Source organism: Manacus candei, unplaced genomic scaffold (assembly GCF_025592945.1).
Source record: "Manacus candei isolate 608988 ecotype Guabito, Panama unplaced genomic scaffold, ASM2559294v1 h1tg000071l, whole genome shotgun sequence".
Lineage (NCBI taxonomy): Eukaryota > Metazoa > Chordata > Aves > Passeriformes > Pipridae > Manacus > Manacus candei.
The window spans coordinates 2047924-2065125 of NW_026138119.1; the positions used below are offsets into that span (position 1 = coordinate 2047924).

General features: G+C 47.7%; 1 protein-coding gene across 8 annotated transcripts in view; it reads right to left on the minus strand.

Moving 5' to 3' along the window:
• DAB2IP (DAB2 interacting protein) overlaps positions 1-17202 on the minus strand; it is a 196360-nt gene that overhangs the window by 130938 nt on the left and 48220 nt on the right. The window contains exon 1 of one of the 8 annotated variants that reach the window (XM_051807484.1): positions 4630-4975. The exons of 6 other annotated variants lie outside the window; for them this stretch is intronic. In XM_051807484.1, the coding sequence (XP_051663444.1) occupies positions 4630-4747 (118 nt within the window). In that variant the 5' untranslated portion in view covers positions 4748-4975. Of the gene's footprint in view, positions 1-4492; positions 4512-4629; positions 4976-17202 lie in introns of those variants that run through there. One more of the 8 variants, XM_051807490.1, reaches the window with a different exon arrangement.

Consider the following 17202-nt stretch of genomic DNA (forward strand, 5'->3'; position numbering starts at 1 on the left):
GTCATTAAATTTTAGTCTCGATTTTTACTAGACAATGAAGCATTGAACAAACACAGCAAAGTCTCAGCTGGAGCACTGGTGCTAAAAATAGCACAGCTGCCAGTGAACATTCCCTACAAACAGCACAGCTTAAAACATTTTGCATATCTTTTCTATGGGCATCTGTCAGCCACGCTGGTAAAATTTCAATGAAAAACTGCCCAAGTTCTGTGGTGAAACAGAAAATGCCACAAAAGAGACGTGAAAAACAAAAGCAATGGTCATTAAAAAGTGTAAAGCAGGAAGGTCTCCTTTTCCTGACATTTAAAAGACACCACCCTTGGAAAAAAAAAAAAAAACTATTGCTAATGTTTATTACAGGGCTCTTCGCTTGCCTGCTCCCAGCCCTTAAATGAAAAACAAAGTCCTGCAGGGGTGGAAAGGGAGCAATTCCACATGGCATTCCTTGTCCAACAGCACTTTTTGTTAACGTGCTGCAAACCAGGTTTTCAGCCAGGAAAGATTAGTGAGGAGTGAGTGCAATTTCAGTTGGCTTTAAATCCAATCAAACCTCCTCAGTTGTTGTGTCACTCTGGGACACGCTGGGCCAATTTCCCAGTCGCTGCTTCTCTCATCCCAAGTGAGGGCCTGAACCTCCAAGGTATTGACTATTTGGGCATAAACTGATCTCTCACTTATCACTTAAAAGGTTTTCATTTCATCAAAAAGAGAGAGAAAGACTAAATTCCAGCTGTTTTCAACAGATGTGCATCTGAATAGCTGAGAATAAACCCAGCCTGACCTCGGCCTCCCAGCTCAGCGTTTGGAGCACTGAAATTCTGGGCTTTGCTGAAGATCAGTGAGTTTTCTCTTCACAGCAGCCATCAAAGGAAAGGGAGAAGAAAGCCTCTTTAATAAAAATCCTTTTCACAGAACACCTTGAAAAGCATCTGTGATAAACAGAACTCAGAGCAAGACATTTATGTCCGAGGCTGACAGAGGCAGGAGTATCAGGAACACCAAACCTTCAAGATCAGGAACTCGGAATGTTTTCACGTTCTCAGAGCTTTGATGCCAAGTGATTGCCTGCAGAGTTTTACACAAGAAAGCCCTGAAGCCAAAGCTGCATTTGGCTCAGATTTGGGGCTGTGAATGGAGCACCCCTGAGCAGCTTCTATCAGCAAATGGCATTTACAGAACACTTACCACTGACCCCCATTCCTTCCTTGGATCCACGAGGAGCAGCAGAGACACCCTGAATAAACCCACAGACCCCAGTGCAGCCAGAAACAGGTGTTGCTGTGACTGAAAATTTTCCTCCTCCCCTCTCTGCCTCCCAAGTACCTTCCACTCCATTAGCTGGATCACCTGGGAGCAATTACAATTCCTGCCACCATTCCTCACAGTCACACAGCTCGGAGCGAACAGATGGGCCAGGGAAGGGCTGAGGGTTCTGCAGGTGGGGTTTTTTTAACTAACTAATGTTTACCTGCAGCGTGTCCTGACTCTCTGTGGAGAGCAGAGCCAGGAGATTTCAGACACTACCATCATTCCAGCAGAGATTAACAGCGGGGTGAAGCCCATCTTGTTTATCCACTATCAAACAGAACGATTTAAGAGTGCTGGAGGCACGATCCCATCGGCCTCCTGAGAGCAGGCCTTCCTCTTCTGCTCGGATTTGCCCTCCCCATCAGTCTCACTGTTCAGATATTCCAGCCTCAGGCCTCCCAAAGGGACAGGGAGACACAGCAGAACCTGAGGAATGTGTTCAAAGCCCCAGAGAGCTCTAGAGCAGAGGATACCACCACTGAAAGAGCTGCTGTCACTGTCAACAGCTCAAAGTCCTGGACATTTTTCCCCATGCTACAGCAGATTGGCTCCATCTGGAGCCCCAACACAAAGCTCTCCCCTCCTTCCCTCAGATCCCCGCACAGAAAATGCAAATTCTGCTCCCTGTGCCCAGCTAAAAGCACCACAGCAGTGCTTTCCTCAGGGAGGGGTTCTCTCTGCACCTCAGGAAGCAAAAGCCATTTCCCAAAGCAGGTCCCAGCCCTCCCAGAGCTGTGCAGGCTGTGACCCCAGCCTGACTGTTCCTGCTGCCCCCAGGGCAGGATGGGCTCCTCCCTCCCTGCCTGGGAAGGACCAGTGGCAGTGGCAGAGCTGGTCAGAGGGGCACATGTGGGTGGGTGGCATCACCACGGGGGGAGAGTTTATAAAGATATGTTTTTAAACATATATTTGTGTTATATATATACCCAACTCTGGTGCATTCAGAGCCTGGTGGATACAAAGCACAGGGGGCTGCAAGGGGGGCTCTGACTCCTGGCAAGCAGGTGAGTCCCACCACTGGCCCAGCAGCCAGGCTGGAATCACACCCGAGGCTCATGGGTGCTCCAGGCAGTCCCCATCCCAGATGGATCAGCACAGGGAATGGTTCCAGGTGGGGAGGGGGATCCTGTGCCAGCAGAGATCTCCTCCCCCTGGTAAATGTGTAACAGCAGGATCCCTGTCCCAAAGCTGCTGAAGTGACACCCCTCAGAAGAGCTCAACTTCCAGGTATCCCTGCTGCTCCAGCCAGAGCCAAAGGCTTACCTGGGCCCTGGAGGATCTTGGCAAAGGGTCTGGAGACTGTAGAGCACAAAAAGTTGCCAAGAGAATGTCTGGGAAACACACATGTGGCAAACCAGAGCGCTGCCAATTCCTGTGAAGTGACTCCAACACTCCTGAATTTATGGCAACCTCCCACTAAGGATTTCTGATCTTTGAGTATCCCAGCCAGAGACAGCAAACCCTGCTCTGGATCAGCCTCTGAGGAGGGGACCCTCAGCTCCCTCCTTCGTCCAGACTTGTAGGGTTAAACCAACCTCCAAAATCTAGAACCTCATTCTGATTTCTCCACTCTCCACAGCCCCAAGGCCCCTACAGCCTCCTGCTCATTCATCCTCCAGTGGGATCAAAACTGTCAGGAAAGTATTCCTGCTGCTGTATTCCAGCACTTCCACCCCCCTGCCCAGCTGGCAGCAACTCCAGGCTGGCCCTGGACCTGCTGGGTGACACCACCACTGCCCAACCTGCTTCCTGCATCTCTTATCAAAAACAAGGAGAAAATTCACATCCAGTTTGCAAATCCCTCTCACATCTACAGACAAGAGGAGCTCAGCGAGCGCTGAGAGGGAGGAATCCCAGAGACAAACACAAAATACTCCAGGACAGATCAACAGCGAGATTGCAGCTGGTTCAAATCCAATTTCTTACAAACATTCGGGCTGATTCCCATTTCCATCAAATCTGCCCGTGCATTCCTTGTGTTCCTGACAAACTACAACATTAGGTTCACACGGGGTTAACCAAAGGAAACTAAACACATTTCGTTTGTCAGAGTAACTGAAATGACAGTAAAACATTTTGGGTTTGCACAGCACACAAATAAAGGGGGAAAGGGAAGAAAGGGAACTGGTGGTTCCACAAACACTCCATGTGACAGGCAAAACAATCAAAAAAATCATGGAAAGCAAACCACTGTCTGCTTAAAGGAAAAGCTGAAGCTCAGGGACTGATTGAGCTTCCTATTGTTTTCTCAGCAATGATTCAAAATCCTTTAAAACGTCCTGAATGCCAGGAAAAGAGGAAAGAGGACATGGCACTCAGCTAAATCTTGCAGTGCTAGAGTCAAGTTTGAAACCTCTTTGTAAATCAGAATTAACTCCAGTGAGACAAGTCCAAGCCTGGATTTGCACAGACACCTGATGCAGTGTTGCAGTTGTGCTTTTTATTCACACAGTAACAAGAAAAAATTAATTCTCTTCAGTTAATGGCTTTGATTAAGCTCAAGACATGATAAATATGCCTGGATTGCCACCCTGGAGGGCAAACAGAACCCTCTCCACTCCTTCCTGAAAAAGTTCAACAGCAAAACGACTCAGAGACTCCCACTTTTGGGCTTTAACGATAGGCAAAAGCACCAGTAAACAGTTATTTCACACTAGAAGAGAAAGGCAGAATAGCTTATTTTAAAAATGCAACTGGGTCAGTGGCTGCCTCCAGCAGGAGAAATGGGCTCCTGAGTGAGTGTGCCCTGCAGAAACACTCCTTGTGAACCCCACTCCTGCTGGGGAGGACAAATAGGCCCTTTTAGAGCAGGATTTTTAAAAGCGCAAAGTGATTTGGGACTACAAGTCCCACAGGTTTCTGCAATGCCTTGGGAGCACAATCTTTAGGCTCTTTGGAAAATCTACCCCTAAACTGTTCTCAGCTTTGCAACCTCAACCCCCCTGGTGACACTCAGCTCGTGAAGAACAAGAAGTTCCAGCAATACATCTTTGCACAGGGACACCATCCCGTAATCAAGGATTTTCCAAGCTCTGTAAGCATCAATTAGACCTCCAAACATCTCCAAAAAGCAGCTCCCTTAATTACACAAACTGCAAAAGCCGTTAATTGAAAAGCCCGGGTTAGTTCCAGCACCCGCGCTCAGCTCCTAAAAAACCCAAGCCCTTCTCCCCCCAGCACTGACCTTGTGCAAAGCTCGCCACGCTCACGGGGCACGGGGACAGTGACAAACCATCCTCACCTACACACGGAGCTACCTGCGAGAGCAGCAGCCCGGCTGCCTTTGCCCCGGCAATTAAAGAGAACTGTGGTTGCAATTACCCCGACTAAGCCTGTTCCGGCTGCGGGATCTGCTGCGCTGTCTCTGAAGTCGTGACCTCCGGAGCAGTCGGTAGTAGTAAGACGGTCTCCCCGAACTTTTCCTGCTGTTCATGGACATTTTTGGATCTATTTTACACACACACACACATGCAGGCGCAGGTTCGCTCTCCCCCTCTGGCACAGGAGCAAAACGGTTCCAGCGCTTTAATGACCTGGAGGTTGGTTCTTGGGAGTGGAAAGGGAGAGGGGGGAAGAGGAACTCTTCACTTTACACATTTAAAAAGGAAAACAACAGGGAGAAAACGTAAAAGAGAGAGAGAGGGGAGGAAAAGCACGCGGCACCGAGTGCATGTCTCAGCCGAGGGACGACTCGAAGCGAGCAAGATAAACTGTACTAACAATTCCTGCCCCCAAAAAGATAAGCCTGCTGGAGTTGGAATAGGAAGCCAGACTTGGCCTGGGCTCTTGAAACGTGAAGAATAGGCTGGAAGAAATCCTGGACTGGATCCTCTCCGCCAGCCAGCGACATGTGATCCAAGTGTCCTGGAGGAAATGCCGGCTCCCGGCCCGGCCCTGCCCGCCCCGAGCATCCGATCCTGGAGGAGATGGAGCTCCAGGAGCCCGATCTGCAGCAGGAGGGATCTGGGAAAGGCTGCGCTGGGGAAGGGTCTAATGATTTCCTGGCCATGGGACACATGTTAATAATCATCATGGAGCAAAAGCCCCGGAAAATAAAGTGAAATTTGAGAGGGGAAAACTTTAATTAGAAGTTGAATGAACAGAGCTCCAGACTCCCCTGGAGGCCCATTTCCTTTCAACATTCAAACTGAGTTATAGCACATCCCACAAATTAGAGAAAGGGCCTATTTACCATTTGGGTTCTAATGGCAGCAAAGATTCTGCCTCTGGCTCATATTGCTCAATAAAATTACATTTCAATGGGCAGAATTAACACTTTAAGCTATGGAAGAAAATAAAATAAGAAATGTGTGTTAAGCAGATAAAAAAAATTTCCCTCCGTGTTTACTGTTTAAAAAGGTCAGATGTGGATTGTCCAGAATCCTGCACTAAACTCCTCTCCTTGCTGGCACAAAAATCACTCCCAAGGAAGAGCAGCAGACAACATGTTGGTGGCCAAGAACTGCTTCTCCCAGGCTGGCAGGTACCAGGAAAACCTCAGCCGAGTGGGATGAGCTGCAAAACCATGTCTGCACAATAACTCTCTGTGTTGTGTCCTCGTTTTGTCATTTTTCCCAGACTTTAGTGCAGATTTATCTTTGTGGTGCCTTGTGACCAGACACGGGCTTGGCTGTGGATGAGCTCGTTCCTCAGTTCCAGGAGCTTCTGCAGAAGCTGGAAAGCTCTCCTGGACTGTCCTGTGTGGAACCTTCAACAACAAGAGGCAGAAACTACCCGAGCTCAGCACCCTTCCCATCACCAACCATCCCAGTGTTAGGATTTCATAAACCTGTGCAGTCACAGAGAGCATCAAAATTCTACAAACCCCGTATTTTCCTATTTCCACATTGAGTAGTAACCCCCTGATGTGTATCAGCTGAGAAAGGCCCTTCCAGGAGGAAAACACACGGGTCTCGATCTTCCCTGAAGTCCATGCCTGGTTTTGAGGCCACACGGAAGGAATTCGGCGCCAGCTTTCAGGCGGTGCAGGAATGAGCAATCGGGAGGGCAACGACAAGTTCAGGTCAGGGAGGCAGATCCCAGCTGGACAGCAGAGGCTCCCTGCCCCGAGAGGGGGATGCTGCACCGGGACATTCCTCTGCTCCCAGCCCGGCTCCGCAGCCCACAGCCCACATCAGATCCCGGCAAAGAGGAAAAGCCTTGGGTTGCTGCACATCTGCCCTCCTCCTGTCAGCCAGAATGGGGGTTTTTTTCGTATTTGGGTACATAAAAAAACAATACAGGAACAACTATAACCGTTTTCCAGATGAGCAGAGACTCTTCCCGTGCAGCTGATTCAATTCCCAAAGGGAGCTGAGAACATCTAGAAAACAGTGATGGGAAAGGCTGAAAACACTGAGGTTTGGTTAAAGATTTGCTGTAGACAAAAAGCTGGATATTCAGGTGTCTCTCTGCAATTTTGTCTCACAATAACTGAGCTGGGATTCTCTGAAGAGAACCTTTCACAACTGCACGTTTATCAACAGAAATGTCTTTAAAATGGCCTGTCCAATTTACTTTTCCCTTTGTCATTCCCAACGGCAAAAAAAAAAAAAAAAAGGCACTGATGGAAATGAAAGTTTAAACAAAACCATTTCCAAAGCTCACTCGAATTGAAAGGGGAAAGTTCAGGTGGTTTTGCTTAACTGGAGCCAGGTGACTCCTCCTGGGAGCACCTGGGATGCAGGAGAGGTGGGTGCTGGGGATCTCCCCAGCCTCACATGGAATGCTCAGGAGCTCCAGAGGGGGGGACTGTGGTCACTGTGCCCTCACCCACTCGAGCATTGTCCCACATTTGGGGATTTTTGGTTTTGATCTCCCTTCAGGAACATTCCTACAGGTGACCACGAAGCAGGAGAGGTTAATGAGGGACTATAAAGCATCCTGCCAAGAGGAAGCAGCCAGACAGAAAAGCATCAATAAATGGCTGGGGGGGGGTTGTTCCAGTTTCTCCACCTTGGCTCTGTCTCTCTCACTTCAGTGAGAAGGATTTGACTTCAGAAGCTCTGGAGCAGCCAGGAACAAAATGAACAACCCACCTGGGAGGGTGTGACTGGGCTGGACCTTTGCAATGGATCCAGCACTGCTCTTTTGGCTGCTTTCTTTACTGTTTTTTTTCTCTTTTTGAAAGCCACCCCCTGACACAAACACCCTGTGTACACTCTCACAGGCTCTGGGTGTACTCTGGCAACACTCAACCCCTGTCCCTAAAACAACACATCCCAGCCTGGCTGGTCCCTCCAAGCAGCAGCTGGATGAGTTTGGTCACGGGGCTCTGCTGGATCTGTGGGTGAGAGGAGCCAAACATAGCGGTGATTTTTGGGGTGTTAACTCCTCCTCCCCAACACCAAACACCAACCTAACCCATGGAATTAAACATCTACCAAAGTGCAGTAAAACACCCAGTCTGAGACCCTGCTGGGCCTCAGAGCACTCAGCCCCCTCAGCTGCCCTGGGTGCCACCACTGCTGTCCCCTGCCATTAAACCTGCCTAAAACCAGATTGATTTCACTCTTGTACCAAAACTCGCAGCGTGTGAATAGATTTTAAATCAATAGATTTTAATAGATTTAAATAGGTTTTAAACCAAGTGCTGGGGGTCAGAGCTGCACAAACACCTCCCGAGGCACAGCTGCTGCCGGGGCTCCCCGGGGGCCACCACTCACCTTTTATCGGGTGTTTATGGCTTTGTGCTGGGGAAATAATGACCCCACTGCCCGAGGCAGCTCCTGCCACTAAACCTCCTGCTCTCTCCAAGGGCTTCCGAGGGAAGCAGTCGTTCCTCTGAACTCCCTCGGATTTTAAGGCAAGGAGCTTGAATTCCTTATTTTGAAAGGGAAAGTTTCCGTGCTCTGTTGGGGACCCCAGTCCAGCCCCAAACCCTCGGTGTGGACAGGTCTGAGGACACCCTGACCTGTTCACAGACACAAATAATGCTCTCAGAATTCAGGTTGCCTTCTGCCTCAGGAATTTCACTTCACTTTCCCAGACTTTTTTCACAAAACTGAAGTTTTCAAAACTTAACAAAAAAACCCCAAAACTTAAACCAACCAGACAAGAAAAGGTTTTGGCTCAGCCAGAGAGAGGAGTGGTGGGTATTGGTTTAATTTCTAATTTGTATTTGGTCAATGAACTGCAGGCAGAGCACCAAGAAATGGAATAAAAATCAGACTCCAACCCTGATTTCCCCATCACCCCTGCAGGATGATTGTGTTCCTTCCAGAGTTGGAGGGGAAAGGAAGAGGGGGAAATCTCTACAAAATCTCTCTTTTAAAACAGCAGAGAAATGTCCCAGTGTTCTGTCAGGGGTCCTGGACCCCCTCAGGATGTGCCTGCCTGCCTTTCCCTCCACGTCCCCTGCAGTCCCCAGCTCAGCTGGAAGATTTCCAGGCTTTTTGCCTCAGGGCTCCCCAGGATACACCAGCCCATGTCAGAGCCAGGGAGGAAGGGAATTGCCTTTGTGTGAGGATAACTTAACTTACAGTTCAGCTCTACCCACACCAAACTCTTCAGGGACGCATTTGTTTGAAGACCTCAGAAGGAAAGTTTCCTACACATTTTAATGGAATCCAATGTTATTTTAAGACTACACAGAGGCAGATTCTTCACTTACTACCTTAGGTGGAATGTAGCAGCTTCTTGAGAGCTTTGCAACAGTGTGGTTCATAGATTTGGGATCCAAATGAGAAATAAGCATTTACATTAAATTTAAGCAGAGGATTCATTGCTCTCCATTTACTGAATGGTGTCAGAGCTACCAAGACACTGTGGATTACTCTTGCTGCCTGTATGGTGAGGAAATCCAAGTGTAAATGGAAAGAAGCCATTGCACATAATATAGATATTTAATGATATTAATGAGTAGAAAAAGCAGTGCCATGCAAAAAAAAAGCAAGAGGAAGGACGTACATCTGAATAATGAAATATTAACCAAGTGTTCAGGAGGTCTCCTGGAAGTTAAATCAGGACATGAATTCCTTTAGCATCAGTGTTCCCTGTGCACAGACTCTGCCTATTGTTCACTGTCATTATATCCATTATATATTGACTATGGCAGGGCCCAGAGATGCACAAAGGGATCAGTGTCACGTTGTTTTGGGATGTGCAGAACCACCAATTAAGAGCTGACTCCTCATCCACAGTCCTTGTGATCCCAGGGAATGCTCAGGGTGTTGCACACGCTCAGTAATTATAAGTTACCAGTAATTACAAGTTCCCAGCCTGTGTCATGAATGGAGGAGCAAAGCCCCGAGTTCAGTCAGTCCCTTGGGGCTGGGGCAGAGCCAGGAGATCCCCTGGATTCCCTGGATTCCCTGGATTCCCTGGATCCCCCTCCTTGCCCAGAGAACAAATGGAGCTTCCTCACTCGCTCCCTTGAGACAATCCCCTGGGCATGAATAAGTATTAAACACAAGAATATCTTCTTTTCTCTGCAGTGCCTTTGATCCAACAGAGGCTTCTGCATATTTGCTTCTGCAAATACTTGTTCAGTTCAATGTACTTAAAACACACAAACTTCCTTTTTTTTTTCACTCAGGTAAAAAAAAAAAAATCCAAGGAATGTGCCCTATGTTAAGTGGGAAAGTCAGTTGTTTGCTGCTACTAAATGATGTCCCAGTTATAAGAAATGTGAATAAAAGAGTTTGTCAAAGATCACAAATCAAAAAGGAGGTAAGAGAAATAAAAACAGAGCCGAGGAATTCCAACCCCAATTCCCAACAGGCTGAGTTTTGGATCACATTTAATTCTCCAGTGGGAATTCAGCCCAGCCCCCTGAACCCCAAGCAGAGTGGAAGAGGCCAACAGGAGGTGGACAAACATGTCATTTATTCCCTGTGCTCTGTGACACACCCGTGAGGCAGAGGGAGGGTCTCTCTGGAGGGTTGGAGGGTCTGAGAATCCAGAGGGAACTCTGGGAACAGGGAGAAACAGCCCGGCCTCAAAGCACAACCAGCTTCCTGAGCACTTCCCAGCAGAACAATAGAGCTGAAGAACAGAAACCTTTGCAAACCAGCTCCAAGGAGTGGGGGAGACCAAAATAAATCAATTAACTCACTCTACTGACATGTATTCCTAATGATGTTCCTGATGTTAAAGAACACTCGGCTCAGATAAATTTATATCCTGACTGGCAACGATGCTCATAAAATTCAGAAAGTCCAAATCTGTCTTGTGCTGTGATTTCCATAGACCTGATGGAGTAATTAAACACATGGAGTCCAAAACAAATGGAAGAATAAACTTCTACCAGAGTCAAACCTCCTGTGCCCCAAACCAGCCTGCTCCTCTCTGCAGGAGGGAAAAAACCCGAGGGAAAAGTCTCCCCTGCACGGCAAAAACTCCAAACCAAAAAGCAAAACCTTTTCCAAGCCCCCAGATCAAACCAAGCTCCTCAGACATCCCCGGGAGCTGCACAACAATGGGATTTCTCCCCAGATCTGTGCTAATATTAACCAGGATATTTACCACACACCACTGCAATTTCTCTCCTTGGACGTCTTTTTTTTTGTACTGCTGGGATCATTTTAAAAGTAGCCCTTTTGTTCAAGTGCATTTTTTTCAGGAAAATCTTGCTTAGTCAATTTTTTAAATTATTGTTTAAATCGGAAATAAAAGCACTCTTACAATAGTCCATGCTACTTTTCCAGTACAGAAAAATTGGGAAAATTGCCTTATTTACTGTGAAAAAATAAACTGAAAGATAGTCAAGGTCCTGCAAATCTCACATTGAAAACTTGAGGGGAAAAAAAAATAAACATATGATGACACCACCACAGAACAGGAAAGCTGTTGTTTATTTTCTTTAAAAAACAAAATGTCCATATCTGGGGTTTTTTTTCTACCCCCTTTTTTCCAGCTCACCCCTCACTTTCCAGCAGCTCTTTGCTCCATGAGCTCAGTCTCTGTTCTTTGTGCTAAATGGAGGAGATTTGTTTGGTGCAGGAATCTTGGAATGGTTTGGGTTGGAAGGTCCTTGAAGACCACAGAACAGCCCAGGGAGGCTCAAAAGGGACCTCAAAACCTCACCTGCTCTAACCTGTTTTAGGAAAGGGAGCCCAGCTGACCTTTACTTTCCTGTCTGCACATTGAAATAATCAAAACCCACGTCACCTTTGGGTTAGGAATCCAATCATTAGATGTAGTGATAAATTATTGTAATAAACTACATCTCCTGCACTGCCCTCGATCAAAATATTCATATCACAAAATGAATTAACTCCTAAAAATATTTCTGTGTTTCAGCAGCAAACTCGCTGTTGTGTTGCTGCAGGGAAGGAGTTGATAAAAAGTCTGGCATCGCCGACTTTCTGGGCCAAATTTATGAGTTATTATTAGCAGAAGTCTCAGCTATTTACTGTGTGTTCTCCTACAATGGCTTCGTGCTAAGAGGGCAAGGAAAAAAGATGAACCTCTCAGGACGTGGCTGCAGGGCATCACTCTCCTTGCAAGTGGAGTGTGTTTTAACTCCAGGGGGGAGAAGAAAAGGGATTTACACCTGAGACTCCCCCAGCAGCAGGAACAGGCACTCGGGGGTTGAATCTTGTGACAACATCCCACTGAAAGCAGCATCTCTGCTGGCAAGTGAAATGAAAGATTAACTTGATTACACGTGCTATGTAAAGCTTACTTCCTGATTAATTAATAGATTAGGCACTTCCAATTCATGTTTAAATGCCTGATAATGATCTTGTGCTCATATAACAAATCACTGATTTATATACACACAATCTAAGCTTCATTTTTCATGTGACAGATTATTTTCTTCCTTTCCTTGCCACATAATTTGCAAACTGCACTGCAGATAGAGTTGCTCGTTTCACTTGCTTTTTTGGCATCAGATTACTCAGCCAAGGAATATTTTGGCAAGAATGCTCTTTAGCCATCTTCCTTATCAGCCTGACATGACAGTGCAGCACAGAAAACACCCTCTGGTTTAAAAGAATTCCCCGTTAGCAAGTTGAAAAATGAAAATGCAGCTATTGTTTTTAAAGGCAGGTTTACAGAAACCGAGTGGAAATCCTGCAATCAGTTTTTAAATACCATTGTGAGGGTGGTTTATTTGAATCCACGTCCTTCCTTCTGGCACAACAACACGGTGCTGCTCTGAGAGATGTGATTGTCCGAGTGCCCCGGATTGCAAAAGGTGGGAAAACCTCCTTAAAATAACAGGAATGTGAAAAACAGCCCAAGAGGAAAGCAAGGGTTGGGATGTTTTGAGGTGTGGACCCTCAGAGCAACCAACATCTGCAGTGCCTGAGCTGAGCCCCCCTGCAAAGCCTCCCCCCTGGGTCAGCACCTCAGAAGCCCTGTGGGGACAACCTGAGGAATGACACTGAATAAAAGTATTGGAAAGCCTCTAGCAAGGCACAGAGAGCCCAACAATGCTCTTCTACTGCAGTATCAGTTCAAATTGGAAGTTCTCTGCTTGTTTTCTCAGTTATTCATACAGATTTGCCACTCACAAGAGTCTGTAGTCCATGTGTTCCCATTCCATTAATATTGCCATTATATATTTAGAGAGAAAAATCTACTGAAAAAAACCCTCTTCCTACTGAATTTATATCCTTTTTCCTTCTAATAGACTGACTTTTACTGGATCAACAAGTCTAACTCTTTCCTTCAAGCCCTTGCAAAGGAGTATCCAACAAGAGCTTGTCTTCACATCCCAGTACATCCCCGTGGCAGCAGTTGGATGATCTGGTTTGCAGGGTTTGTACAGCTCTTTAGTCAAAATGTTACATTAATGCAAACAAGGCAGAGTTTTCTGATGCCTGTTTGGTGTTTTATCTAAAACAGTTGGGTGGCCCCAAAGCAGTCTTGGTAGGAGGCACAAAGAGTAGCTCCCAGTTGACACAGCATGTGCAGGAATCATCCCCCTTTTCCTTGTTCTCCAGCCTAAAAATGACCTGTGTTGTTGGCCCCTGTGCTGACCCTCACAAAGGTACCTCTGATGGAAACATGGAGCCCTACAAGGGAGCACCCACCCAAGCAGGGCCCAGCAGTGCCCACCCTGGGGTGGTTCAGCAGCAGCCCTGGACAGCCAGCCTTGGGTTTGCATTAGAGAGGGAAATGCAAACACCTGCTGCAACTCCCAGTGCAGGATTTCAGCACAAGGACGAGCTCAACGTGACTTTGATACAGAACACAACTGAGTCTGCAGCCCCTAAACAATGCCCAGATATATCTAAATATATATCTACATATATCAGGGCAGAAAGAGCCCCACCAGACTGCCCAGCTCCCATCAGACCCGGCGGGATTCTGCTTCACAGCTCAAACTGCACAGCCAGTCTTTGCTAATCCCAGTCTAACTCGAAACTCTACTTATCTTTTCCTTTCGAAATCATCCCCAGGACAAGAGTAGAACCTCTTTTGAAATGTAAAGGCTCTATAATAAAATTTAGAAAGCACATATGGTACAAATATCAAGCGTGAACATCTCTTCCCATCTCGTACGATTCAAAGCCTGTGCAAACAGCACTTTTCCCTCGTTTTGATCATGCAGCCAAAATGAGTCATCTGTGAACAATTATGGCTCTGGCAGGGGCCTGACTGGTGGAGAATGAAAGGAAACACTTTATTATTGAAATGATCAGTATGCCAAGCTGAGAGGCGACTGCAGAGAATGTTAAGAGTCCTTTGTCCTCCTTCAGCCAGGGAAATCAGGAGCAGGGGATGCAGCACCTCCCGCTCGGACACCTGAGCACACCTGAGCTCGGGATGGGCAGAGCAAAGCTCAGGAAGGGGGAGCTGTGGGGATGAGCAAGGGAATGCACGGCAGGAAAAGAAACACAGCCCTAAAGCAGGAGGCCTGGCTTAAGGAAGTGTTGGTTATTCCTGGCTTAGATCTCCCAGAGGAGTCGTGAAGGCGTTAAAGGAACACACAGTCAGAGGCCGCGGAGCTGAAACACGAAACTATTAAAGGACATTTGTTGGGAGTTTGGGACTGGCTGAGTTTAACAGGCTCTTCTGAAAGGAGATGAATGGAATTCCCCTCAAGGAATAAAAATAGCAACGTACCAATTTAGCAGGAACACGAATCTCCCCGTGTGCAGCCCATCTGAGCAGTGATGCTGCTGTGGCTGGGTCTGCTGCCAGGGGGCAGGTAGGATCCCTGGAATTCTGAGGGTAGCTGGGGATGGGGGCTGCTCACTGAGGGGTGGGCAGGGCAGGGAACTGGGTATGTTACTGGGCTGATGGACTGGGCAAATGAGACAAGATGATTTAAAAATCAGACTATGAACTACATAGGAGCAAGTAATCCTTGGCCCTTTTGCCATGAGCAATGAAAGAGATGTTGGAGGAAGATCTCCTTGGGATCAATATTCCAACAGCAGGACCTCTCAGGTCTGAACATCAGCTGAAAAATACCCTTTACTGCCTGAGAAGCTGAGCTTTGACAACCTCTGGAATAGATTGTACCACCCTCACCACAGTTTGGGCAGCACAGATCCCTAAAACTAAGTGGTCTGGCAGGCCTGGGGCCCAGACTAAGCTCACAGGCCTTATACCATGTTGGAAAGCTGCTGGCTCACCAATGTGAGGGGATTCTTGCTGGCCAAGGCTAAAATGCAACTTTCCTGTGAACCTGAGCTGGGTAGGGAACATTTCCAGACAGGGTATTTGTCTTGGCATGTGACAGGGAGCAATCAGCCTTGGAAAAAGCCAGATCCTGCCTCCTTCAGGGTCTCACAGAGATCAGGAACCCCAGTCTTACTGCACCAGGGTAAATGCAACAGACTCCAGAATCCCTGGAAGTGCAGGGATTTTGGAGGGTCCTGTTTAGCTCTGTACAAACAGAACTCATCAGGGCAGGGACATAGAGTTCCTCCAGATCCGCTCTGGACGAGGCAGCCTGGCAAGCACTGACACACCTGAGGGGGTAAAACACCCTCCAGCAGTGCTGGAAACAGATACCAGGAATAGGAACTTCCCCAAATGCTCGTTCTTTGCAATTCCATGAAGTAGCCCGTGGTTACCTTCCCACAGTAAGTGGCAACACTCCATGGAAGGCACCTTGTTCCAGTCAGGAGCCGTCTGGAATCTCACCTTGGCAACAACTGGAGTGCTCCTTTTGTTTGGGTCGTGTCACTCCTACACTTCATCCCATAACACACAGAGCTGGGGATAAACCAGCACAATCCAGGGGATTGTGGAGCTTTTCCCAGCCATGTCCGTGCTGGACCTCGCACCCTGTGCCCCTCTGTGCGATTTGTTCTGGCTTTGCTGAGTGTCCCCGGGGCACAAATGAGCCCTGAGAGTCCATCAGTGCTCCGACCATTCCAACAGAATCCTTTCCGTTTAAGCCACATAAACCAGAGACAAGGTCAGTGGGCTCGGAGAAACCTTTGCTGCACACACGGAGCGCGGGGGGACAGGGGAGGGGGGAGGGAGGGACACCGAGATTCTTCCACAAGGGAACACTGTGAGAAGTGCCCGGCTCTGCTGGGCTGGGCTGGGCTGGGCTGGGCTGGGCTGGGCTGGGCTCGGCTGGGCTGGGCTGGGCTCGGCTGGGCTGGGCTCGGCTGGGCTGGGCTCGGCTCCGCACGGCTCTGCTGGGCTGGGCTGGGCTGGGCTGGGCTCGGCTCGGCTGGGCTGGGCTGGGCTGGGCTGGGCTCGGCTCGGCTCGGCTCCGCACGGCTCTGCTGCCGCCCGGAGGCGGGAGGGCGCCGGCTCCGCACGGGAATCACTCCCACAACACACGTTATGCGCTTCCCAAGAGCGGTTTTCCTCTTTAAGTTTTTTTGGCGGAACTTACGGAACGTGTTTTCTTTTTTTCCCTCCCCCCCAGAAACCAGAGAGTGAAACCCCCCAAGGTTCTCATACCCGAATAAACTCGGCCTCAGCATTAAACATCACCGGGGAAAAGAAATACAAGGTATAAAAAATACATATCTGATAATAGAATAAATGCACTGTGAATATACAAAAATAATAATATAATAATGTGAAATATTGTGACTATTATAATATTTACAATAAATATTGTAATAAAATAATGTAAATATATACAAATATATCATAAATACCTACTCTGCAATTCCTTTGTACAGTCATTTTCATGCCCAGATGATAAAGAATATTATTATTATTACTTAGTTGGAAACCCCGGTGAGGTTTCCAAGTGAGTTTGTTACTTGAGGCTTCAGCAATTCCAGCTTACAAAAAACCCCAACAAACCACAAATGCTTGTGTTTGGGAATAACATTTAACTGAGGAGCAGTCCAGGTGAGCCAGTGACAGGACAGCAAAGTCAGTGGCAGAGCAGCAGATTTATGTATGTGTAGACTTTCCTTTTAGGAATAACTGAGGTTTATCAGGCGGGTTCCCCTCACCCAAGGGAAGATTGCCCAGATTTCACACACAAAGAGGTAAAGTGGGTTTGTGTTTTGGCTTGCACTTCATTTGCTGTTTGGTCCATGAAAAAGGAGCCTATTCTATGAGATGCTGAACAGTCTGAGGTCAAATTAGCAAATCTCTTCCACACGTGCTTAATTCCAAGAACATGACTAAAGGAAATCTAAACACCCCAGGTTTCATTGCTTCCATCTGGAAGAGCCCAGCCCTGGGCACGCTCCGAATCCTTCACCCCGAGCAGTTCCTGGCCATCACAAAGCTTTTACAGCCCTGCCTGGGAACCTCCCCAGCTTTCCCAACCTGCTTTTTTCCATGTCATACTCAAAAGCATATGTGGGTTTAATAATTGCTAATCCAATGACTGTATTACTTTATTGTGTGCAACTGAGTTAAACGTGCCAGCAGCCGAGGATCCCAGAGCCCGGGGTGGAACTGGATGTCTGGAATGTGCCTCTGCTCCAGCACCACGTGGGATCCAGCCCATGGCCACTCTGGAACACGGGCTGTGCCCGTGGCTGCAGACATGTGGGATCCAGC